Source organism: Pantherophis guttatus, chromosome 13, assembly GCF_059756535.1.
Source record: "Pantherophis guttatus breed Tessera chromosome 13, ASM5975653v1, whole genome shotgun sequence".
Taxonomy (NCBI): domain Eukaryota; kingdom Metazoa; phylum Chordata; class Lepidosauria; order Squamata; family Colubridae; genus Pantherophis; species Pantherophis guttatus.
In genome coordinates this window covers 11,631,958-11,657,598 of record NC_142075.1, presented here as the reverse complement: position 1 = coordinate 11,657,598, position 25,641 = coordinate 11,631,958, and the positions used below count along the sequence as shown (strand labels likewise).

Below are 25,641 nucleotides of genomic sequence, written 5' to 3'. Positions count from 1 at the left end.
GGCGCTCTCGGGCCAGGGCCGAGGCCCGGGACGGGGAGAAGGAGGTGCAGAAGCAGCAGAAGAAGGAGAAGGAGAAAGAGGAGGAGGAGGAGGAGGATCGACCGTCCCGGCTGAGTTGGGGGGGGGACACACTAGAAAGAGGGGAGGGGGAGTCGGCCAGGAAGCCATTGCCGGGGGTCTCCCGAGGCACAAAGGCGGAGGAGGGGGACGGAGGGCGAACGCGGGCCTGGCCTCGCCCGCAGCCGGGAGGAACTTGCAGAGGAAACGGGGCGCCGGAGGGGGAAGAAGCGGCTGGAGAGGCGGCTGGAGAGAGAGAGGGGGGGAGTGGTCGTCCGGGGAGCTAGCTAGCTAGCTGGGCGGGCGGAGTGTGTGGGGAGGGGGCTCCGGACCGGGCTGGGTTTCCAGCAAGGCGCGGAGGGGGAGAGAGAGAGAGAGAGAGGTGGGGGGGGGCTTGTGCCTTGTCTTTGGGGAGCCCCCCGGGCGCGCTGAGCAAGGGGGTGGGGAATGGCTGGCAGAAGCCGCCGCTCCTGGCTCAGCGTCTTGCTCGGTCTGGTGCTGGGCTTCACTCTGGCTTCCCGGCTCATCTTGCCCCGCGCTTCGGAGCTGAAGAACGTGGGACACCGGCGCCGCTCCAGCCTGGAGGGCTGCAAAAGGCGAGGGGGCGTCGGCGGCGGAGGCGGAGGGTTGCTGCTTCTGCCCAACCGGGACTCCCGAGGGGCCCTGCTCTGGCACCCGGACCCTGCCCAGCCTCGGGGCGAGAGCTCGCCGGCTAAGAACTTCCTCTTCGTCGGGGTCATGACGGCCCAGAAATACCTGGAGACCCGAGCCGTGGCAGCCTACAGGTGAGACCCTCCCTCTCCTCCCCCTCCCCATCCCTGCGCCGCCCCCCATCTGGAAATGGGGATTGGTGGGACAGGTAAGATTTGGGGTCTCCCGCTTTTCACCCTTCTGAACTGAATGCCGCCCTGTTCAGCCCCCCTTTTCCTCCCCTCCCTCTCCTCTTGGTCTTTTATTCCCCTCTCCCCCATTTGCAAGCCATCTTTGGGGTCCCCAAAAGAATCAGAGGTACCATGTAAGGGCACCGCTCTCCTTCCCTCCTTGGCTTCAATGCACAAAGGGTCTCTCCCTTCAGTGGTGCTGGGTGGGGGCGCCTTCTTTTGGGGGGGTGTTAAGAAAAGGTGGGCTTGCATTAAGGGGGATTTTGAACCCCGCCCCCTCCCCAGCCTATCACACTTCCCTTGCAAGTTTCAAGCAGGCTGTGCACACGTTCAAGGCTTTTCTCCAAATCTATTTGATTAAGCAGGAAGGCAATAATCGGATCTTCTTGATACTCTTAAGAATAGTCTTGTCTTTACATCTGTGTTTCAGACTCAGGCTTTTCCATGCCTCCCCCCACCCCCACCCCCAATAAAAGGGATAACTTCCTCTCTACATCATTTATTTGAGCTGCTAGTTGATCCCTTTAACAGGAGAGGAAAAACTCTACTGACTTGAATGCTAAGAATGAAAAATCCTTTGGGGATCCATCCAATCTTGGAAACAACCAAAGAGGTTGAAATAAAACGCGTAGGCGTGCACCTGGCGAGGTGGGTCATCTCGGTGATTTCAGACCCCGAAAGTGTGAAGTTTTTTTTGTGCGGCCCGATGAATACACCCCTCTTTGGCTCTTCTTTTGACCGGAGCCCTTCTTCCGTCTGCCAGCTCCAGCAAACTGGAGATGGTCTGCAAGTTTAAGGCACACACCCAGGAGAATAACTGAACAGTTTTATGTGGGGAGTGATGAAACTGGCTAGACACACACAATATAACCTGGGAGGAGAAAGAAAGAGAGGCGGGCGGGGGGGGGGGGAAGAATCATTCTGCTTTTAATGGTTCTTCTGGCCAAAAGCAGTGTTAGTAATTACTTCAGGGCCTTGCGATTCTTGTTTTAAGTTTGCGTTCTCGTTCTCTTGAGGGAAAAAAAAAGAAATAGTTTATTTCGTTTTGCAGGGAAGAGAGGGGTTCTGTTTCCTGAGCATATTATATATCAGCTTTTTGGCTGCTTGTTGCACTCTGGAGATGTACAGATGATTGGGTTGGGAGAAGCTGGAAAGTTCCCATCCATTTCCCAACCCAAAGCTGCAGGAGACGGCAGTCCCGTACCTACAACAGCCTTCTCTCTCTATCTCTCTCTCTGTCTCTCTCTCTCTCTCTCTCCCCTCTCTGTCTCTCTCTCTCTGTGTCTTTCTCTCTCTCTCTCTCTCTCTCTCTCTCTCTCTCTCTCTCTCTCTCTCTCTCTCTCTCTCTCTCTCTGTCTCTCTCTATCTGTCTGTCTGTCTTTCTCTTTCTCTCTCCCCCCTCTCTCTATGTCTCTCTCTGTCTCTCTCTCCCCCCTGTCTCTCTCGCTCTCTCTGTCCCCCCCCCCCCCCCCCCGCCAGTTTGGATGTTCTCCAAATGTGTAGCTTTCAAATCCCAGATTCTGCATCTGGAATGACTCTTGCTGGAGATTCTGGGAGTAGTCCTTTCCAGATCAAGATAGGGAAGGCTGTCCTGCAGCATTGTTCCATAAAATTGATTTTTTTTTTAAAAAAAAAAGTCATCTGCCTTTATAGTGAGAACGGTTTTCAAAGAGAAGACTTGGTGTGTTCACCAGATCTATTCCACCACCTTGAATTTCAAAGGCATTAGCATGGAATAGAGCTAGAAGAGACCTTGGAGGTCATATCATTTCAGACAAGTGGCTTTCCAGTCAGCCTCCAGTGATAAAGCACCTACAACTTTTGGAGTCCAGCTGTTCCACTGGTTAATTGTCCCCGCTGTTAAGAAGTTTCTTCTTACTTCCAGGTTGCTTCTTTCCTTGATTAGTTTCCATCTATTGTTTCTTGTCTTGCTCTCTGGTGCTTTGGAAAATAAATTGACCCCCCTCTTTGTGGCAGCCTCTCAAATATTGGAATACTGCTATCATGTCACCCCTAATTCTTCTTTTCTTTAGACTAGCCGTACCCAATTCCTGCAACCATTCTTCATATGTTTTAGTCTCCAGGCCTTTGATGGAGAATTTCAGGCTGGAGAAGTCTACCTTAAAGGGGTCCAATAACCATAGATTCTCTCAGTGGTGTCAGTGATGATGGGCAGATATATTCTTTACACCACTGGTGCCTATAATCCCTATACTAGTTAGTTAGAGGAATTGTGATTGTTCATTTGTGGAGACAAAGCAGGGGTCACACAGGAATTCTATGAGAAGGAGTCTTCTCTTGGTAACTCATACATTTTTCTAGCCTGAAGCTTGTCTTACATTTTTTTTTTCTTGGTTGAACCAAAGCTGGAGAATTAGCTGCTGCTTATGGTAGAAAATAAGGGACACGGTGGCTCAGTGGCTAAGATCCTGAGCTTGTCGATCGAAAGGTCAGCAGTTCAGCGGTTCGAATCCCTAGTGCCATGTAATGGGGTGAGCTCCCGTTACTTGTCCCAGCTTCTGCCAACCTAGCAGTTCGAAAGCACGTAAAAAATGCAAGTAGAAAAATAGGGACCACCTTTGGTGGGAAGGGAACAGCGTTCCATGCACCTTTGACGTTGAGTCATGCCGGTCACATGACCATGGAGACGTCTTCTGGCAGTGCTGGCTCTTCGGCTTTGAAACGGAGATGAGCACCGCCCCCTAGAGTCAGGAACGACTAGCACGCATGTGCAAGGAGAACCTTTACCTTTAGCTATGGTGGAAAAACAATGCTTTGGACAAGAACATGAGTTCTGGGAAAACTGAACTGATCTTCACTGCTCAGTTATCTCCATAACAAGCAAACAATTGTCTCTTTATTATTGTCGGCTTATCAGCTAAATCAGGGATGTCAAACTCAATTTCATGGAGGGCGGTGTTAGGGTTGTGTTTCACCTCGGGGGCCCCAGGGGGAGCATGGCCAGGGTGGGCGTGTCCAGCTCGATGTCACTTATGTCAGGGGCGCTTGTTGTGGCCGGAGCACTCTGCCAGCGAAAACAGGCTCTCGAGCTCCGTTTTTGGCTCCGATGGCCTCCTGCAACCCTCTGCCAGCAAAAACGGAGCTCGGGAGGGTCGCGTGCAGCCCTCCCAAGCTTCATTTCCACTGGCAGAGGCCCTGCAGGCCAGTCCTTCGCCGTTTCTAGGGTGGCCCTGCAAATCAGATCTAAGCACCCTGTGGGCCATATCCAGCCCCCGGACCTTGAGTTTGATACCCCTGAGCTAAATCAATCTTCCGGAAAAGTGATCTTGAGATACCCGAGGGTCACGGTTTAAGACGCCTCGTGTTATTTCTCCCGATCACTTTGGTGTCGTCCTTGTAGTGTCCTTGTTCCCCACAAAGTTCCGAGCAACTAATGTTCATGTACTGAATTGTAAATTTATGGTGAGAATTCTGGCAGTGAGCAAATCTGTAATTGAAACCAGCCTATTTTCTTCCTCCCCTCCTCCTCTTTTTTTTTTTAAGCTTTTAACTGAAATTGGGAAATCACTGGTCTCTTTCTCTCCACCCTCCCACCCCCACCTCACCCACCCACCCTGAAAACTAAAAGGGAGAGTTGATAGGGACCCCTTTTGCATTTTGATCAGGGACTTTAAATGCTCCCTGAGCAAATACATAAGCAGAGCATTGACGACGTATATGCCGGCAGACAAGGGAACCTTGTTTCATGTCAGCCTATCTTATCGAGCGCTCCCTTGGGATTGTTGGAAATTGTCATTTGGCAGCAAACCAGGACCCCACTCTCGGGTCCGCTCGAACAAAAAACCAGTTTTTGGAGGTTGTAGGGTCTCTTCCCCCCCTCCTCCATTTCAGCTGCTTAGGTTTTTCCTCCACTGGCAAAGCCAGCGGAGATTTGAACCGGGGGTGGTCTGGGTACAGAATAACTGTACACTAGGATGAAAACATGGTTTGTTTAGCGGCTCGGTGGGTTGCATAACCCTCCCCCCCGCTGCTGTGGCTTGTAAAAAAAACATGGTTTGAGACTAGCATTTGGGTAAACGGAGTGTATTTTAGCTAGTAAACAATGGTGAATCAGATCCTAGAGTAATGTGTAACTCATACCACTAACCAGGAAGATTTTTGCCATCTAGTTGGTGACTAACAATATGTTTCTTCTTCACCCTGTCTGCAGAATACCCTGCCCTGCCTTCTCTCTCCCTCTCTCATCTATCTATCTATCTATCTATCTATCTATCTATCTATCTATCTATCTATCTATCTATCTATCTATCTATCTGCTATCTATCATCAATCTGTCTATCTATCTATCTACCTATCTATTCATCTATCTCTCTATCTGCTATCATCTATCAATCTATCTGCTATCTATCATCAATCTGTCTGTCTGTCTTTATCTATCTATCTATCTATCATCAATCTGTCGGTATCTATCTATCTACCTATCTATTCATCTATCTATCTATCTGCTATCTATCATCTATCATCTATCAATCTATCTGCTATCTATCATCAATCTGTCTGTCTGTCTGTCTCTATCTATCTATATCTGCTATCTATCTATCTATCTATCTGCTATCTATCATCTATCTATCTATCTGCTATCTATCATCTATCAATCTATTTGCTATCTATCATCAATCTGTCTGTCTGTCTGTCTGTCTGTCTGTATCTATCTATCTATCTATCTATCATCCGTGGTTTCGGGGTGAAGTACCATCTGTACGCTGATGACACCCAGCTGTACATCTCCACCCCGGACCACCCCAACGATGCCCTTGAAGTGATGTCCCAGTGCCTGGAGGCCGTGCGGATCTGGATGGGGAGAAACGGGCTCAGGCTCAACCCATCCAAGACCGAGTGGCTGTGGTTTCCGACGTCCCGATATAGTCAGCTGGCGCCATCGCTGGCTATTGGGGGCGAATCATTGGCCCCCACGGAAAGGGCTCGTAACTTGGGCGTCCTCCTGGACTCACGGCTGTCTTTAGAAGAGCACTTGACGGCCGTGACCGGGAGGATTTTTCATCAGGTTCGCCTGATTCGCCAGTTGCGTCCCTTTCTAGATCGGGACTCGTTACGCACAGTCACTCATGCCCTCGTCACCTCTCGTCTGGACTATTGTAATGCTCTCTACATGGGGCTCCCCTTGAGGTGCACCCGGAGGCTCCAACTGGCGCAGAGTGCGGCCGCGCGGGTGGTTATGGGAGCAACATGGAGCTCCCATGTAACACCTCTCCTGCGCGAGCTGCACTGGCTCCCGGTGGTCTTCCGGGTGCGCTTCAAGGTTCTGGTTACCACCTTTAAAGCGCTCCATGGCTTGGGACCTGGTTACTTACGGGACCGCCTACTACCATCAACAGCCTCCCACCGACCAGTACGCTCCCACAGAGAGGGGCTCCTCCAGGTGCCGTCGGCCAAACAATGTCGGCTCTCGGCCCCTAGGGGGAGAGCCTTCTCTGTGGGGGCACCGACGATCTGGAATGAGCTCCCCCCAGAGATACGGAGGATTCCGGATCTGCGCACCTTCCGCCGCGAGTTGAAGACGCTTTTGTTTCATCAAGCTGGCCTCGCCTAAATCTTCTCCCTTTTAAGTGTAAATTCTAAATTTTTAATGGATTTTAAAATATGGGTATTTTAAATTGGGTATTAATTCAGCCAAATTTATTTAATTCATTTTATTCGATTTTAAATTTTGTATATCTATGTGTTTTATTTCATGGCTGTGCACCGCCCTGAGTCCTTCGGGAGTAGGGCGGTATAGAAATTCAATAAATAAATAAATAAATAAATAAATATCTATCTATCTATCTATCTATCTATATCTGCTATCTATATCTATCTATCTATCTATCTATCTATCTATCTATCTATCTATCTATCTATCTATCTATCTATCTATCTATCTATCTATCAGTATATGTGTAGGCATGCCCATACACGCCCACACACCCATAACATTCCCCCATAAACTCCCACATAAGCCATGTCCTCATTGGAAGTTTTGCCTCCTCATTTCAGAGATCACTAATTTGATGATTCAGTAGCACGATCGAGGTTACTTGAAGAAAGAGAAAGTCTTATTAGAGCAAACATCCGACTGTTTCTGCTCTCTTGTAATTTTCAAACATAACATTGTTCAAGGCAGAACATGGTGGCCAACCCTATGACGCTTAATCTTTATCGCTGTCCCTTTTGGGTGCTCCACAATATAAGAAGGATGCAACTTCCTGCAGGGAGAAGATTTCAGGAATTAAGAAATCCAGTGACAAATAACTCTAATTACTGGTATACTTTTGGGAGGCCTATTATTACACATGGGCCATAACATGATACCTTCTGCAACGGGTTGTTGCTAGTTGCAAAGTTGTGTCTGACCCATTGTGACCCCATGGACAACGTTCCTCCAGGCCTTCCTGTCCTCTACCATCCTCTGGAGTCCATTTAAGCTCACGCCGACTGCTTCAGTGACTCCATCCAGCCACCTCGTTCTCTGCCGTCCCCTTCTTCTTTTGCCCTCAATCGTTCCCAGCATCAGGCTCTTCTCCAGTGAGTCCTTCCTTCTCATTAGGTGGCCAAAGGTTTTGAGTTTCATCTTCAAGATCTGGCCTTCTAAAGAGCAGTCAAGGTTGATCTCCTCTAGGACTGACTGGTTTGATGGCCTTGTATTCTCTTTAACTTAAAGCTATTTCACCTCTCATTGAGACTCTACGGGTAGTAGAAATATGACTGCCCCACCCCCTCAAGAGCTGGGCCACCCAAGATTTGGTGTCCTAGAGGCAATTTTGTATCACTTTAATACTTTCCTCTTAGCTTGTTTATATTCTGTTTTTGGTCACTAAAAATATAAAGAAACCTGATGGAGAAATACAATGTTGCTGAAGGTTCAGCATAGCTGGCTGGAGAATTCTGGGAGTTGAAGTCCACAAGTCTTAAAGCTGCCAAGTTTGAAGATCTCTGAGTTAGATCAAGTCGATTTAAATCACGATTTAAACCACTAGTAAAAAAGGCTTGATTTAAATCCACTTGATTTCAGTCATAATTTTTAAAGAGCAACTGTCATCTCTGCTGTGAAATTGTGTGAATGCATCAATGCAGTGCATGTTATCTCAGCTTGCAGAGCTTGGATTCATTGAATGAGTTTACCAAACATGTAAATATTGCAGAATATACAGCCTCATGCTACATAACTAAGCTCCATTTCATGCTGAATAAACAAAATTATTAATGTATCTTAAATGCAAAACGATCTTTCGATAGATTTTTTATTCCAAAAGAATAAAAGTTTTGGGGATTTTGCAATATCCTTTCCCTGGAGTGGGGAGGGAATGGGGATTTTGCAGTATCCTTCCCCTGATTGCAAATATTCTGATTGCAACCTTGAGACATAATTTCTGCGCAATTGGAAATAAGGTGGATGGGACAAGAGAGCCTCTAACAGACAGAGCCTTACTCCCGACTTGTCCCTTTTGCTTTAGTTGCTCTTGCCTTCTGGCAGCTCTGTGCATGCGTGCACTAGGAACAGGCTCCTCCTGTTCCTCTGCCTCTCTGCTGTCTGACTCTGGGGACTCCGGAGTCCGCGCATCACTCCCAGATGGCCCTGGCCCCATCTCTGCCTCCAATGCAGAGCCCTCGTCCGGGCCTTACCCAGACTCCAGGACTGGCCCATTGTCCTCCCCAGTCTCCTCACTGTTCGCAGGCTGCTGGCGGACCACAACAGCTCTTCTCCTAAACCTGGTGCTTGTAACTGAGGTCTCAGGACTGCTGGGTTCCTTGGTGCCAAAACAGACACATCACAAGGTTATGGCATAGGTATGACTTCCAGTAAGAATGAGGAACTTGTGGTTTTCCAGGAGTTGCTACAGTTATTCCACCTCTTTGCAACTCGATTGCAAGCGATTGTGGTAGGAGGTGGTTTTCCTTTGACCGGAGCCAAATTCTTTAAGAGAGAGAAACTTTGAAACTCAAAACCGGCTGCCTTTGTTGAAGCAGATTTCTTACTGTTTGTCAGTTGCAGTTAATCATTCATGGTGGGAAGAAGAGCAATTAATTGGTTCTCATTGAAGGGAAGTCATTAAATAGGAGTAGCCACTTGATCAGATGGATCCCTGGAAGGAGGGGAAAGTGGCAGATCTCTCTTGTAAAGTAGTTGCATTATTTACAGAGAAGCCAGCTTTAAAGAACAGCTGATTAAAAAGACAAAAGAGAGAGAGAGAGAGAGAGAGAGAGAGAGAGAGAGAGACTTAACACCGGATGTTGACTGCAGTTCTATACCTAGGAGTTGCAATTTTGTTCAGCTTCTGCCTTGAGTTTCGTTTTGTGTTCGAAAGCTTATTATAATACCCTTGGAGGAATTTTGATCTGGTTAATGTCTCTAATAGGACGTTTCTCTTTTAATTAGGAGAGAGGGGAAGTCCATTTCCTAAATGCAAGTTTCGGTGAGAGAAGAAGCAATCTTGGGTTGGTTTTATTTTTCTCTCTCTACTATTTACTACTTTCTTAGCAGCAGTTAAAAAGAAAAAAGAAAAAAAAGAAGAGCAATCGAAAAAGATCCTTTCTCTCTTCTTCCCCAGTGTGGATTTTTAGCAAGAGTTGCTTGCTTCAGCTTTCAAGAGAATTGCTCACTTGGGTGTCTTTAAAAGAAGACGGAAAAAAATCAGGAGCGGAAGGATTAGACAATAAATATTATGGTTTTACGGGGCCGAGTCTACCATTAGGCAGATGCTTCAAGCAACTGAAGTCGTTTCCAAGCCTGCCCTTTGATTTCCAAGCTAACTTTGTATTTTGGATGAATGGAGAATGCTGTTCCTCCACCAGTGTCTGGAAAAAAAAATATTCCCCATCTTCTGTAGGCAGGGTGGATAAAAATCAATGATTTTTTTTTAAAAAAATAAAAAAAAACGGATTTTTTTAATTTAAATCGGATTTTTTTGATTTTTATCGAATTTATTTTAATAAAAAACTTTTGGGGTAAAAATCTATCATAAGATAGTTTTCTATTTAAGATACATAAATAATTTAGTTTATTCAGCATGAAATGGAGCTTAGTTATGTAGCATGAGGCTGTATATTCTGCAACACTGGGACTATCGGTGAGTCAACAGTGGGTCAAAGGAGTAGCAGAGATGACAGTTGCTCTTTAAAAATTATGATTTAAATCGAGTTGATTTAAATTGAGCCTTTTTACTAGTGATTTAAATTGTGATTTAAATTGTGATTTAAATCAACTCGATTTAAATCAAATCCACCCTGTCTGTAGGCAGTTGATATAAATCTTCAGAGGAATTATTGGGTCTATTCTTTGTACTTTTATAACTGTCTGGTTTGTACAGCAACCAAACAGGACAGCAACAGACTTCAACCATTAGTCAAGGCTTCAGAAAGAACAATTGCAACCAGCCTGCCTTCCATAGAAGGTCTGTATATTGCACGGGTCAGAAAGACTTGAGAAGTGTCTATGGAGAGTCTCGGTCATTCATGGTTGTCCCAAAGGTGTGTTGGAAGAAATATCCTTCTGGGTTCATTTCCAAGTGGGGAAAAAGACATTGGAAACATGGAGACTGCTTGGAAAGATGGTTTAATGGTGGACAGGATCACATGATTTGAGTTCCTGAACAGAAAAAAAGGGCCGAGATGCTGAGCGTGCCTTGGTTTTATGCCCTCTCTGAGCTTTGAACTTCCTGGGGCACAGGAAGAGTATCCTGATTGGTTGTCTGACTCCCAGGGGGTGGGGGGTCTTAGCTAGCCTTGCTGGCTGATGTAATCTTCCCAGGTGCCATGTGGTGAGTTTCTGTTGCTAGATGGGTCCTGTTGTGTTGCAGATGATGGTCTATTGACAAAGGTGGGGGGGGAGGCAGGAAGCTGCTTTGTCTTTAAAACATGTTTCTCCATTTCTCATCCAGGGAAATATAATATTCTGCCTTTTTTAATATTTCCTAAAACATTTCATTCTTCTAGGAGAGGGGTGGTTGCTAACTTCCTTACAGGTGCTTTTTCAAGAGGCAAGTGGACTTTCTGCTTTTTCTTTGAAGACGTTTCGCTTCTCATCCAAGAAGCTTTCTTCAGTTCTTGCATAGCTAAATGTCTATGGAGATTCTCAAGTCATCCAGGTCATGGTTGTCCCAAAGGTACTTTTTTTTTTCAAGAGGCAACTGGACTTTCTTCCTTTTCTTTGAAGACGTTTCTCTTCTCAACCAAGAAGCTTCTTCAGTTCTGACTGGATGGTGGGGAAAGTCAGAGCTGAAGAAGCTTCTTGGTTGAGAAGCGAAATGTCTTCAAAGAAAAACCAGAATGTCCAGTTGCCTCTTGAAAAAGCACCTTTGGGAGGCTTGAGAAGATACCTTCACATCCCTCATATCCTGGACATAAATTGTTTCAACTCCTCCCCTATTGTGCCAAAACAACTGGACACAAAAACAGTTTTCTCCCTCATGCCATCACTGCTGAACACCTAATTCTCACAGTGCTATATAATGTCTATGTGTATTTACCCATCTAGTGCAGCTGTAGTATTATTATCTATCTTTATTCTTTACTCCCTTCTTTTATTGGTATTATTTTACTGGTATTATTACTATAAGAGCCGTGGTGGCACAGTGGTTAGAGTGCAGTACTGCAGGCTACTTCTGCTGACTGCCGGCTGCCTGCAATTTGGCAGATCGAATCTCACCAGGCTCAAGGTTGACTCAGCCTTCCATCCTTACGAGATGGGTAAAATGAGGACCCAAATTGTTGGGGGGAATAAGCTGACTCTGTAAACTGCTTAGAGAGAGCTGAAAGCACTGTAAAGCGGTATATAAGTCTAAGTGCTATTGCTAAGTGCTATCATTCTGTTGCTTTTCTTATACACCAAGCGCTTCTGTACCGGAGGCAAATTCCTGGTGTATTTAATCACGCTTGGCCAAATAAAGTATTTAATTCAGTTCAGCGTTGTCATCTTGTTTCAGAATGCTTGGAATTTTTCTCTTGTTCTTCCTCAGGCTATTTCTTCCCTTTTAGTCTTTCTTTTTGAGTTTTTTTCTCTTCCTAACTCGTAGCCATTGCCGCTTCTCATTATTAGCAGGTGTTTGGTGCTGTTAAGTTCCAGGCTCTAGAATACTAACTAATCTTAGTTCTAAAGTTCTAAAATTACTACAACCTAATTCAGGAAACTAAACTTGCTAATTGATCTTAAATAAAATTGCTGGGTGAGCTGTTTTAGCATTAAATGGAGGCTGGAGGCTAAAACATATGAAGAACGGTTGCAGGAACTGGGGATGTCTAGTTCAGGGGTCTCCAACCTTGGCAACTTTAAGACTTTGCTTTGCTGGCTGAGGAATTCTGGGAGTTGAAGTCCACAAGTCTTAAAGTTGTCAAGGTTGGAGATCCTGGTCTAGTTTAATGAAAAGAAGGACTAGGGGAGACATGATAGCAGTGTTCCAATATCTCAGGGGCTGCCCCAAAGAAGAGGGAGTCAAGCTATTCTCCAAAGCACCTGAGGGCAGGACAAGAAGTAATGGGTGGAAACTAATCAAGGAGAGAAGCAACCTAGAACTAAGGAGAAATTTCCTGATAGTTAGAAACAGTGGGACAACTTGCCTCCAGAAGTTGTGAAGGCTCCAACACTGGAAGTTTTTAAGAAGATGTTGGATAACCATTTGTCGGAAGTGATGTAGGGTTTCCTGCCTAAGCAGGGGGTTGGACTAGAAGACCTCCAAGGTCCCTTCCAACTCTGTTATTCTATTCTATTTTAAATAAAAGTTAAGAGCTCGCTAAAATCCCATCACTCAGTAGTCATGTTGCTCCCATGTTGTCATCTTGTTTATCGACTTAGACAACAAAATGTTTTGGGCCTTTTCTGCGAACTTGGCCTAGGATTACAAGTGATCTACCCAAAACAGAAACTTAGAAAGTAGCAGAAATTCCTGGATTTTTCATACCTATTTTTTTCACATGGCCCTTTTTTTTTTTTTTTTTTGCATTTTGATCTTGTGAGTCTCTTTGATTGTCTTTTGGACAGGATAACTAATAAATATTTAATAAAGAATTAAGTGTAGGCTAGGAACATCTCTGCCCGGATCGTTCGTATGTGTTGAGGCCGAAAGCGTGTTTCAGATTGAAATGACAAATCATCATATTAGTCTTGGTTTCGCTAAACATTTGCTATTGAATATTAATCAGCTTAATATCACCAGCATTTGAATGAAAGAAATCTAATAGATTGGTTTCTTGAATTTAGTTTAGGAGATAGTTTCCTTACTTTACAATGTAACACCTTCCCTTTTAAATACCACGCTTCCCTGAAAATAAGACCCTGTCTTATATTTTTTTGAATCCCGAAATAAGCGCTTGGCCTTATTTTGGGGGAGGTCTTATTATTTTGGGGCGCATGGAGCAAGATGGGGCTCCTCTTGCCGTCTTACCTGATTTTCAGCTCTGTCTCCCTAACCCTAACCAGAGGAAATGGCGGGGACTGGCTGCACATGTGTTTAAATATTTTTAGGGGAGGGCTTATTTTAGTGCATGCGCTCAAAAGCCCGATTGGGCTTATTTATCAGGGGATGTCTTATTTTCGGGGAAAATATCATTTTATAATGTGTACATTGTTTACACATCTGTCAATATTGTAAGCTATAGCTTCACTTAATTTAGCCAGTCTTTTTTCTCTCCTGTTACCTTTTAATGCATGAACAGAGCTATTATTTTTCATCTAAAATACCTGTGAATTGCTGGTATAAAATAGCAGATAACATTTTTAAGGAGCATTTTGGTTTTCACACTTTGAGAACATTTCCCAGCCTAGAATTAAAGCACAGATTATGCTTGGAACAAGACTATTTAATTTGAGCAGGAAGTTGATGAGTATATTGTTACTGAGATGAGTAGCACTTTTTCACACCTTTTCCTGCGGAAAAATGCATATTTTATAGATGGAAATGTATGCAGAGAAGATGGGTGGGGGATGGAAACTCCTTTGGAAATGAGCTTGACTTTGTGATAGCCAGATTCTTATAGTTTCCTTGGCACAAATGAAGAAATGGCTTGCCATATGAGGCCCTAGTCCGCTAGTGACATGGCCCCACAAGATATAATAAAAATAAATAAGTAAAGGAAGTTTGTTATTTATATACATGAAGTATATGTTTTAAATGCAGTCCAAGACAATTCAACTTCAATCATTGTGGACCAGGCAAAACAATGTGCACAAAGCTTGTTCTTTCTCTCCCTCTCTCTCTCTCTACTTCCTTCCTTCCTCCCTCCCTTCCTCTCTCTCTCCATCTTCTCTCTCTCTCTCTCTCATCTTCTATCTATCTATCATCCATCCATCCATCCATCCATCCTTCCATCCATCTATCATCTACCTATCCATCCTCTGTCTGTCTGTCTATATCATCTATCTATCTATCATCCATCCATCCATCCATCCATCTATCATTACCTATCTATCTGTCTATCTATCTATCTATCTATCTATCTATCTATCTATCTATCTATCTATCTATCTATCATCTATCTATCTATCCCATCCATCCATCCATCCATCCATCCATCCATCCATCCATCTATCATCTATCCTATCTATCTATCTATCTATCTATCTATCTATCTATCTATCTATCTTCCATCCATCCATCCACCCATCCATCATCTCATCCTCTATCTATCTATCTATCATCCATCCATCCATCCATCCATCCATCCATCCATCTATCATCTCATCCTCTATCTATCATCCATCCATCATCCATCTATCTATCTATCTGTCTGTCTGTCTGTCTGTCTGTCTATCTATCTATTGTCTATCTTCTAAGCAATTGTAGTCTGAAAGATGAGCTAAAAACACACAGTATTATTTTTTAACTTGGTTTTGGTTTCTTCCTGTATAGAACATGGTCCAGCACAATCCCTGGGAAGGTGGAGTTTTTTTCCAGCGAGGGCTCAGATATGTCTCTTCCGATCCCCATCGTGTCGCTACCTGGCGTAGATGACTCTTACCCACCGCAGAAGAAATCGTTCATGATGCTCAAGTACATGCATGACCACTATTTGGACAAATACGAATGGTTCATGCGAGCGGATGATGACGTCTACGTGAAAGGAGACAAGCTGGAGAACTTCCTGCGGAGTTTGAATAGCAGTGAGCCCCTCTTCCTAGGGCAGACGGGACTAGGCACAACCGAAGAAATGGGGAAACTTGCCCTGGAGCCTGGAGAGAACTTCTGCATGGGGGGTCCAGGAGTAATCATGAGCCGAGAAGTGCTTCGGAGAATGGTCCCTCACATTGGGGAATGCCTTCGAGAGATGTATACCACCCATGAGGACGTGGAGATCGGCAGATGCGTACGGAGATTTGCAGGAGTGCAGTGTGTCTGGTCTTATGAGGTAGGTTGGGGCAGGGGTAGAGAAGGGTTTAAGTATTCAAGATGTCCTCCAGAGCGGTCATTCTAAGCAATCTCTCTCTCTTCCTCTCTCTCTCTTTTTCTCTCCTTCCCCTCTCTATTTCTCTCTTTCCCCCTCTCTCTTCCTCTTTGTCTTTTCTTCTCTTCTTTCCTTCTTTCCTTCTTTCCTTCCTTCCTTCCTTCCTTCCTTTCTCTCTCTCTCTCTCTTTCTCTTCGTCGTCGTCTTCTCTCTCTCTCCATCTCTCTTCCTTTTTCTCTTCCCCTATTTCACACTTTCCCCGCTCATTCTTCCTTTCTTTTTCTTTCTGTCTGTCTGTCTCTCTCTCTCTCTCTCTCACACACACACACATGCACACTATATTTTTATGAACAAGCAAAGGAAAATTTCCGAATTGGATGCTAGATCATTTCAAGGATTCAATAACTTATGAATGGAGATCTTATATTGTTCACATTATGCAGTCATGTATAAAGCATGGAGGAGATCCGTAAGGGAAAAACTGTTTTCCAGTTATGCCTCTCGATCTGTTTATTGCCTCGAGCAGTAAGAACACTCAGCTCAGAAACCGGGTGCGTGAAAAACAAAAGTTACCTAAGTTGCAATTCATACCTGATCTTTTCATACGTTGCATTAAAATATGGCTTTTTAACCCTGATTTATAGATTAGGCCTATCAAGCGAAGCCCCTGATGGCAAACCTATGGCATGCGTGCCACAAGTGGCACACTGAGCCCTCTCTGCGGGCACGCAAGCAGTCAGCCAGCTCAGCTCCACCGTGCATGCACACGCGCTTCCTGCCGGCCAGCTGATTTTCGGGTCTCTGCCACGGGGGCGGGGCGCATGCATGAGATGTGCGCACATGCGTGGGAGGGCATGTGCATGTGTGGGGGCATGGGTCGCACGCATGTGCGGGGTTGGGAGGAGCATGGGGGGAGCAGTGCGTCCCCCCGTGGTCCATTTTTGGTCCCAGGAGGCTTCAGGGAGACCTGCCAGGCCCAAAACAGGCCACTGGGGGGGGGATTTGCACATGTATGCGCTGGGGGTCAGGGGAGCGCAGGGGGGGGTGTTGCACATGCATGTGCGGGGGTGGGGCGCATCAGGCTGCATTGCCTTATAGGTGTGGGCACACACGTCTGTGACCCCCCCCCCACGCTCCCCCTCGCTTTCGGCACATGACAACAAAAAGGTTAGCCATCACTAAGCTAATTTAATTTAATTTAATTTAATTTAATTTAATTTAATTTAATTTAATTTAATTTAATTTAATTTAATTTAATTTAATTTAATTTAATTTAATTAATTTAATTATCACATTTCTATGCCACCCAACTCCCGAGGGACTCTGGGCGGCTTACAGCAAAAATAATACGAACATAGAAAAAATTGTTAAAAAACATTGTAAAAACATTTTAAAACATTAAAAGCCCATGCACACCATTCATGGCCGCAAGATTGCAACAGCGAGATCAACGGCCCCAGGCCTGCCGGAAAAGCCAGGTCTTCACCGCTTTCCGGAAGGCCAATAGGGTGGAGGTAGTTTGGATCTCAGGAGGTAACTGGTTCCAGAGAGTTGGGGCAGCCACAGAGAAGGCCCTTCCCCTAAGCCATATATTCTGGTTTAAATGCCAGAATAACTGGTTGACACAGTACATGGAGCTATGAAACGTAGTTGCCAAACTGCAGTGGCCGGTCCCAAGGACAGTGCTATCTGAGCCATGCCTTTGGCTCAGTCTTTTGGGTGACCCTAACTTCTATGTATCATAGAAATCTGACTTTCTCAGAAGTACAAGTTCTGTTCTCGTCAACCAACTTCTCCTTGATAAATGACTTTTTTTCCCCCCCCTTTGGGCAATTACGATAAACCCCGTGATTCTAGGACTGTGTGTTCTGTATTAAGTCAGCACTGTTTCTTTTAATTCCTGATATCTTATGAACGACCTTCTTATGGGATCAACGCAGAGAGAAGAGAGTAAACTCTACATTTAGTACATAGATGGGGTAGATGCCTGGTGAAACAAGAAGTTGGCTTCAGTGAGGATATTCACTGCTGATCTGCTTCCAGGTCTTGGGTCTCCTAGGGATCGAAATCTCTGCTGGTTGGATCCATGGGTATCATGATTGGGAATTACAAACCAACATGAGTTTTGGTGAGCATAACGCAGGCAAATCGCAAAGGCCAGCATATCATTGACTGAAAGGTTGATTGCGGCTGGGTTGTTGACTTTATTGTGTGAACCGACGATCATCCTAATTTATTTTTTATTTTATTTTATTTATTTTTATTTTATTTTTGAATTTGTATACCGCCCTTCTCCCTGAGGACTCAGGGCGGTGAACAGCCAAATAAAAACATCAAATACAAATATTAAAACACAGTTAAAAATATATATATAGATTTGGCCCCATTAATTAAAACGATAAACAAAACAAAACAATTTAAAAAACCCTTAAAAAGAATTAAGCCAGCCCGGCTTGTTGAAAAAAGAAAGTTTTAAGGGCACGGCGGAAGGCACTGAGGTCATGGATTCTCCTTATCTCAGGGGGCAACTGATTCCAGAGGGTGGGTGCCCCCACAGAGAAGGCCCTCCCCCTGGGGGTCACCAGCCTGCATTGTTTGGCTGATGGCACCCCGAGGAGGCCCTCTCTGTGGGAGCGCACGGGTCGGTGGGAGGTCGTCGGTGGCAGCAGGCGGTCTCGGAGATAGCTAGGCCCTATGCCATGGAGCGCTTTAAAGGTGATAACCAACACCTTGAAGCGCACCCGGAAGACCACCGGGAGCCAGTGCAGTTCACGCAGGAGCGGTGTTACATGGGAGCGCCACGCTGCTCCCGTCACTACCCGCGCTGCTGCGTTCTGGACCAGTTGGAGCCTCCGGGTGCTCTTCAAGGGGAGCCCCATGTAGAGATCCAATCCAAAACTACTACTTCTTCATCTTGTGCCATATTCACCATCGGACGTTGGCGATCATGTTGGCAATTCTATTTTTGTCAACAGCTGCATGAAAAAGTGCTGCTGAGTTTTGTCCAAACCGGTCCCTTAGGTTTTGAAGCCGTGAGACTGCCTTCTGTGGTCCCATCTACCGGTACGCTCCCACAGAGAGGGGCTCCTCCGGGTGCTGTCGGCTGATGACCCCCAGGGGGAGAGCATTCTCTGTGGGGGGCCCTACTCTCTGCAATGAGCTGCCCCCGGAGATTCGTAGGATTCCCGACCTTCATATTTTTCGTCGCGCCCTAAAAACATTATTATTCCAACAAGCAGGGCTGGCCTAAATAATAATAACATTTTACTATTTTAATGGGTTGTTTTATTAGAGTTTTTTTGGCCAATTTATTTAATTGTTTTAAATTGCTTTTAATTTTTATATTGTCACGGTTTTATTTTTGGCTGTACACCGCCCTGAGTCCTTCGGGAGAAGGGCGGTATAGAAATTCAAATAAATAAATAAATAATAAAATAAATGATGTTCTTCTTCTGCCTGTTTACCTTCAATCTTTTCCTGGAGGATTAATAGGATCCAATTTAAATATTGGAATTGAGCTTAAGTATTTATGATACACAGATCCACTCAGGTTTTTTTTTTTTTTTTTTTTTAAATGAACAGCCTGATTTAAGGGAGTAGTGGAAATCTTATCGTCAACTATAACTGGAAGAGAAAACCAGTCACCAGTGCGTTGCAAATAATGCACTGGTACCGATGAGCTGGCTTGGAATTATTTTCAGTTGACGCTTTTGAGCAGGGGTCAAAAGTGGGAGGCCGTGGGGCGGATACGTCCCGCGCAGGCCACGCCCACCCCAGTTCTGCGAAGGGAAAAGACATCATGTGACGGCAACGTGACGCCCCGAGTTTGACACCCGTGCTCTTTGAGTTTATTCGTATTAACAGCTCCTTTCTTAATAAGAAATTATGAGTCATTTCTTTTTCTTCACACTCTTTCGGTTTTGATTTTTTTTTGTTTTAAATTGGCCAAGCGGTTGGTTTCTTCCCCTTTTTCCTGCTCTGTATCTTAGCAGCGTACGCTTGGAACAAGAATAGATTTTTTTTTTAAAAAAAAGAAAGATAAATAAATAAAGGTTCAGTAGGTATTTTTGGAACTGGAAACAATGGGCTATTGCACGACCGCCTCCTAAAATAAATCATGTGGTTTGCGAAGGTTTTTTTTCCTGCAGCAAAGGTTTTCGATTCTGTGCACAGAACTGAAAACCTTTTTTTTTAAAATAAAAAAACCTCTTTTTTTTTTCCCCCCTGCACTAAAGTGGAACCTCATGGCTGGGATGGAAACTCTCGCGTACATTGTCTCCTGGCAGACTGTACAAGGACTGCCTGACACAGCTCCTCCATCCATCAAATGTTGTCCTTCAAACAAGCTTTGACTCCCAGGCTCTCTGGGAAGAGAGCTGTTTGCGTTCTCTTGCCATCTGTGGAGAGATCTCAGAAATGGGAGTCTGGGATCCTTTGATCTTTTGGGACTGCTGTCCCACGTACAGATGGCCCTCGACTTACAACAATTGGTTTAGGGACCCGTTGGAAGAGACAGTGGCACCGAAGAAAGCGATAAAAAAATATTGATGTTTGATCCTACACATACTTAACAGCAGCAAGAATTGCATTCGCGCAATATTGGAAAGAGCATCAATTACCACCAGAGGAATTGATTATTCAAATATATATATATATATTAGAACGTGCTGAAATGAATAAATTAACTTTAGAACTAAAAGAAAAAGAGGATTCAGAATATTATGCGATGTGGGATAAATGGTATAGGTCTGCAACCGTAAACACTGGAAAAGTTTCAGAAGAAAATAATGTTTAATTCAACTACATATGCTAGTTTTGTGGCTGCTCAAGAAATAGTCAAGCATGGGAAGAGTTTTGTGGCTCCCGGTGTTTTCTTTTCTGTGGGAAACAGGTCCAAATGGCTCTTTGAGTGTTTAAGGTTGCAGACCCCTGATCTAGTCCAACCCCCACCCCCCCGGCCAAGCAGGAGACCCTACACCATTTCTGAGAGATGGCAATCCAGTCTCTTCTTGAAAGCCTCCAGTGATGAAGCTCCCACAACTTCCGAAGGCAGCTTCTGTTCCATGGGTTGACTGTTCTCACGGTCAGAAAATTTTTCCTTATTTCCAGGTTGAATCTCTCCTTGGTCAGTTTCCATCCATTATTCCTTGTCTGGCCTTCAGGTGCTCCTCTCTGTGGCAGCCCCTCAAGTATCAGAACACTGCTATCATGTCTCCCCCTTGACAATCGGCATGTATTGCACTGTCCTGGGTTTATGTGATCCGCATTTGTGACCTTCCCAGCTGGCTTCCAACAAGGACAGTCAATGGGAGATGCCCAATTTGCTTTGTTAAGCATTGGTTATTGTTATTAAGAACTGCAAGCGATCCAAGCTTAGCAACTATGGATGGTTAAAAAGGATTGCAAAATTGGGTGTGGCTCATCTAACAACTGCCTCGTTTAACAACCGAGATTCTGGTCCCAATTGTGGTCCATAAGTCAAGGGCTACAGTATCTGTAGCAGTTCCTGGTTGTCACTATTCTATTGCATACATTCCAGCAGGTATGTGTTTTTCAGGCGAGGTGTGCCAACTTTTGCTTCTGAATTTTGAACAGACTGAGAGTTAGCTTGCTGTCCTGCCAGCAACACAGTCTTTCTCTCTCTCTCTCTCTTTTTTTTTCTACATCCTGGATTTGTGTGAGCTCATTTCCTGCAGTGGTTTTCCAGATGGGGTTCTTGACGATTGCCATGTCATGCAACTTGGTGTCTGCCAGCGCTGCTTGAAGTGTCAGCTTGATGGCTTCCTTATTGAATCTGGAGAGAGCCGTGCCAACGTGACTCTCGCTGTCTTTGTGTGTTGCTCTTGTTTTAATGAGTGCAATTAATTGAGTGGTGCTGTATTGTTCCCAAGCAGCTTATTTTAGGCAGTCTGGGCTTGATAGTCATTGCGTGAATACGATGTATATGTAACCATCATCCTTAAGGATCTATTTTTTAATGCAGTTTGGGGCTGACATATCTAGGGCAGTATTTCTCAACAGCTTGAAGATATATGACTTTAACTTTCAGAATTTCCCAGCCTGCAGAATCTAGATCAAGAATTTCCCGCTATTCAAATCCAGTGTGATTGGCTGAGTTGGCACAAAATGAGGAAATCAAACACATTTGCAATTTGTTTGATGGGAACAAGCTGTCTTAATTTATATCTATGGAGGAGATTCTCAGTCATCCAGGCATTGGTTGTCCCAAAGGTGCTTTTTCAAAAGCCAACTGGATTTCCTTGTTTTTTCTTTGAAGACGTTTCGCTTCTCATCCAATAAGCTTCTTCAGCTCTGACTGAACGGTGGAGGATGGAAGGATTTGTATTCCTTGCAGTCATCTGGTCGTTAGCATTCTCCCTGACTTAACTTAGTTATCCCACCCACTGATTAATTATGAAGAGTTTTTTTTCCCCCTTCTTTGAGTTTGCCTTGTGCAACATAGGTAGGGGCAGACAAGATTTATTTATCTGTAGCATTTATACAGCTGCCCATCTCACACAACTGATTCCGGGCTTACAAAATTAAAAACAGACCCAAATGTGGGCAGGGGTGGGGCTGCTGGGGGTTCGCAGGGGTTCGGGAGAACCTCTAGCTAAGATTCTGTGCAGTTTGGAGAACCCCCAAATCCCACTCCTGACAGGCCCCGCCCACCCCTCCTCTCCCCTCCCAGGAGTCCCCACGCGGCTCGTTTTGGATGAAGATAAGTGCAGGGTGTGCGCAGAGTCTCAGGGAGCGCGAAATTTTGAGTAGTTTGGAGAACCGGCAAATACCACCTCTGACTGGCCCCGCCCCCATCTATTCTCTGCCTCCCGAGTCCCAGCTGATCGGGAGGAAATGAGATTTTACATATCTTTCCCCTGGAGTGGGGTGGGAATGGAGATTTTACAGTATCCTTCCCCTGCCACGCCCACCAAGCCACGCCTACAGAACCGGTAGTAAAAAAAATTTGACTCCCACCACTTGGTGTTTTGTGTATGATACATTCTGTCAGTGACACATTTGATTTTGGAGGGTACCTGTCCAGTGGTGGATTGCCCCCAGTTCGGACTGGTTCACAAGAACCGGTAGTAAAACTGGTGGGAGGTCCTGCCCACCGCCCCGGATGTCATCATCATCGATCTGTGCATCGCGAGCGTGATCCCGTTGCGAACTGGTAGTAAAGGTAAGTAGAACCCACCCCTGTACCTGACGGAATCAAGGAAGGAGGTTTGCATGGGGGGAAAGTCCAGGATATCCGTGGTTGAAGATATCAGGGAAGGAAAAGAAGGGATTTGAGTTGGGAAGCAAGTGCACCAGGTAGATAGATGGTTGCGCAGGAAGCTGCTGAAGAAAAGAGAAGAAGGAGAGGGAGACATCCTCCAACTTTGCCTTCCTCTCCCCATCCAGATTTCGTTATGTCCAAAACCTGGCAGCGTGGAAGCGTTCAGATTTTTAAGTTCTGCAGAACTCTGGCTGAGTCACGATAATTTGGCAGGGCTTCTGCAATGCAGTGATTTGTTCCATCTATGAAACAAAATATTTCTTCCCCCCCTCTTTTTTTTTTTTTTTTGCATTTCAAATCTTGGGAGGACAAAGGACGGACCCCAGAGATGTGGCAAATATGAAGCAAGGTTACAGAAATTTGGATACTCGGGAATTTCTGCTGGCCAAAAATTACAAGGGACAAGGAAGCTGTGAGCTACCCCAGATTATTGACATTTGAGAAATATTTTCTGAAAGTTTTCTTGCCCTGTGGGATTTTGTCCCGTTGTTTGGGACGGCCTCTCAGCAGCTTCCCTGTGGGGGAATGAAGACATGTACCAGTGAAAACAGGATCTCCTCTCTCACTGATTTCCTCTCCTTGTCTTTTCCTCCCAGCCAAAAGCTTGGCTGGTGACTCTTCTCATTTAATCATGTCTTGGTGTAGCATCTCTCGAAGCTCAAAATTACAAGGAGGTTTTGCGCTTAGCCACCTCCTTGCTCTGAACTTGACCTCAATTCTGGATGCTTTTGTTGATCTATCATCATTATTCAAGTTCCTGAGCTGAACTGGGCTGACCCTTCTTTCTCTAGGAGTTTGTGGAATTCTTGGACGTTCCCATTGGCAAAATAGGGTTATTGCTTGTACTAAAAAAAAACAAACAAACAAAACTAACGCAAGACGAGAGCCTGTGCAGTACAGAGATTAGGGTGCTGGGCTAGGAGCAAGGAGGCTGAGATTCTGGTCTTGCTTAAGGCTCAAGGTCGACTCAGCCTTCCATCCTTTCTAAGGTAGGTGAAATGAGGACCCAGTTTGTGGGGGCAATAAGCTGACTTTGTATAAATGTACAAAAGGATGAAGGCTGTTGCTTATTGCTTAATGCATTGTAAGCCGCCCTGAGTCTCCGGAGAAGGGCGGCATATAAATTAAAATTAAAATTAAAAAAAAAAGGCACAGGAGCCAGCTGGGTGATTTTGGGCCAGTGACTGTCTCAGCCTTAGAATGGTTGTTAAAAAAGCACTGATGATGTTACCAAGTTGGGTCATGAAACGTCTGCTAGAAAACAACCAAACTCAGAGAGCCCCAAGGACCCCACAATAGTCGTCGTTGTCGTCCTCCTCCTCCTCCTTCTCCTCCTGATGTTACTTAGTTGGGTCATGAAATGTCTGCAAGAAAACAACTAAAGTCAGAGAGCCTCAAGGACAATACTCCTCCTCCTCCTCCTGCTGCTGATGTTACTTAGTTAGGTAATGAAACATCTGCAAGAAAACAACCAAACTCAGAGAACCCCAAGTACCCCACAGTCCTCCTCCTCCTCCTTCTCCTCCTCCCTTCTAGTACTGATGAAGTTACCAAGTTGGGCCATGAAATGTCTGCCAGTAAAGAACCAAACTCAGAGAGCACCTCAGTGGTGGGTTCCTCCTGGTTTGGCCCGGTTCTCCCGAGCCGGTAGCGGTGACGATATGATGTCACCGAACCGGTTCTCCCCCCGCCCCCCCACTCCCTGCAGCTCCCCACCCCCCATGTTATTTTTACCTTTTATTTGGCCCCACCCCCAATCTATTGCTGCCTCCTGAGTCCCAGCTGATGGCTAGAGGGAAAAAAACTGTTTAAACTCTTGCCGCGGGGCTTCAAAGGGCCGCCCTACAGCTGATCAGTGTCAAAAGAAAACAAATGAGTAAACCAGTACCTGCAAAAATACATGAGTAGATCAGTGCCTGCAAAAATACATGAGTAGACCAGTGCCTGCAAAAATACATGAGTAGATCAGTGCCTGCAAAAATACATGGGTAGACCAGTGACTGCAAAAATAAATGGGTAGATCGGTACAGTTCTGCAAGCAGTTAAAAGCCTGGTAGACCAGTACTTCTGCTAAATCCTAAATAATTGTCACATGACCATGAAGCCACGCCCACAAAATAAGCCACACCCACAGAACCGGTAGTAAAAATTTTAGAACCCACCCCTGGAGCACCTGGACCCTTCACTTCACCCTTCACTTCAAACCTGAGCTACAAATATTGTTTGGTTTAAAAATCCATCTATCTATCTGCTCAGCCATACAGAACCAGTGGTCCATCACCTTCCGTGCTTTCATCCTGTCCTAAATGAGTTCAGGTAGATGCTGCTGCTGCTGCTGCTAACAGTAATAATAGCAATCAGTGTGGTGGATTCATACTTGAGTCCTGGTTGCATCGCAAATCGTAACCACCCGTTCTCCCTTCAGCCTTGTTTCCAAAAAGCTTTCCTGGGTTCAAAATTTATTCCTTCTCCTCCAAATGATTCTCTGAATAATAAACTGCCAACCGTATAGTAAATAAAAAAGAGAAGCTTGGATTGACTTCTCCGCTGAGTAGATCTTTGTTCTTCAGTTTTGCTTTGAGGCTTCTGATTACTACGACGGGGGCCAAAAAAATCAAGTCCCGTCTCCAAAGCGGCTGGAAAATCCGATTTTGTTTCCTTTGAGGCTTTGTTCAGAATGGCCATAATTTTTGGTCTTCTGGCCTCTGCTGTTCCGAACTTGCATGCGGGATTGTCCGAACGAAGAAAGAAGAAAAAGGAAGCTTGAAGGCCTCCCTGCTTTAAGAAGCACTTAGTTTTCCTGTCCTCTTTGTCCTTTTCTAGACCAAGGACGTCCCACCAATTTTGGGTTGTCAGGCATTTTTAGAACGTTGAGAAATATACTGTTGAGTTCTTTCATAAAATAGCGGGTGGTGGGCCTTCCCCATTCAGAAAATAATTGCAGTAGGGGGGAGGAAGAGAGAGAGTGACTGTTTACGAAGCACTAATTTATTAGAATGTTACTTGCCCTTTATGGGACACTCAACATCC

General features: G+C 45.1%; 1 protein-coding gene across 1 annotated transcript in view; it reads left to right on the top strand.

Moving 5' to 3' along the window:
* Positions 1-316: 316 nt before the first annotated feature.
* Positions 317-25,641, top strand: part of CHSY1 (chondroitin sulfate synthase 1) — a 108,272-nt gene continuing 82,947 nt past the window's right edge. The window contains exons 1-2 of the mRNA XM_034424702.3: positions 317-842; positions 14,798-15,293. Coding sequence (XP_034280593.1) covers positions 505-842; positions 14,798-15,293 — 834 coding nt within the window. The 5' untranslated portion in view covers positions 317-504. The remainder of the gene's footprint in view (positions 843-14,797; positions 15,294-25,641) is intronic.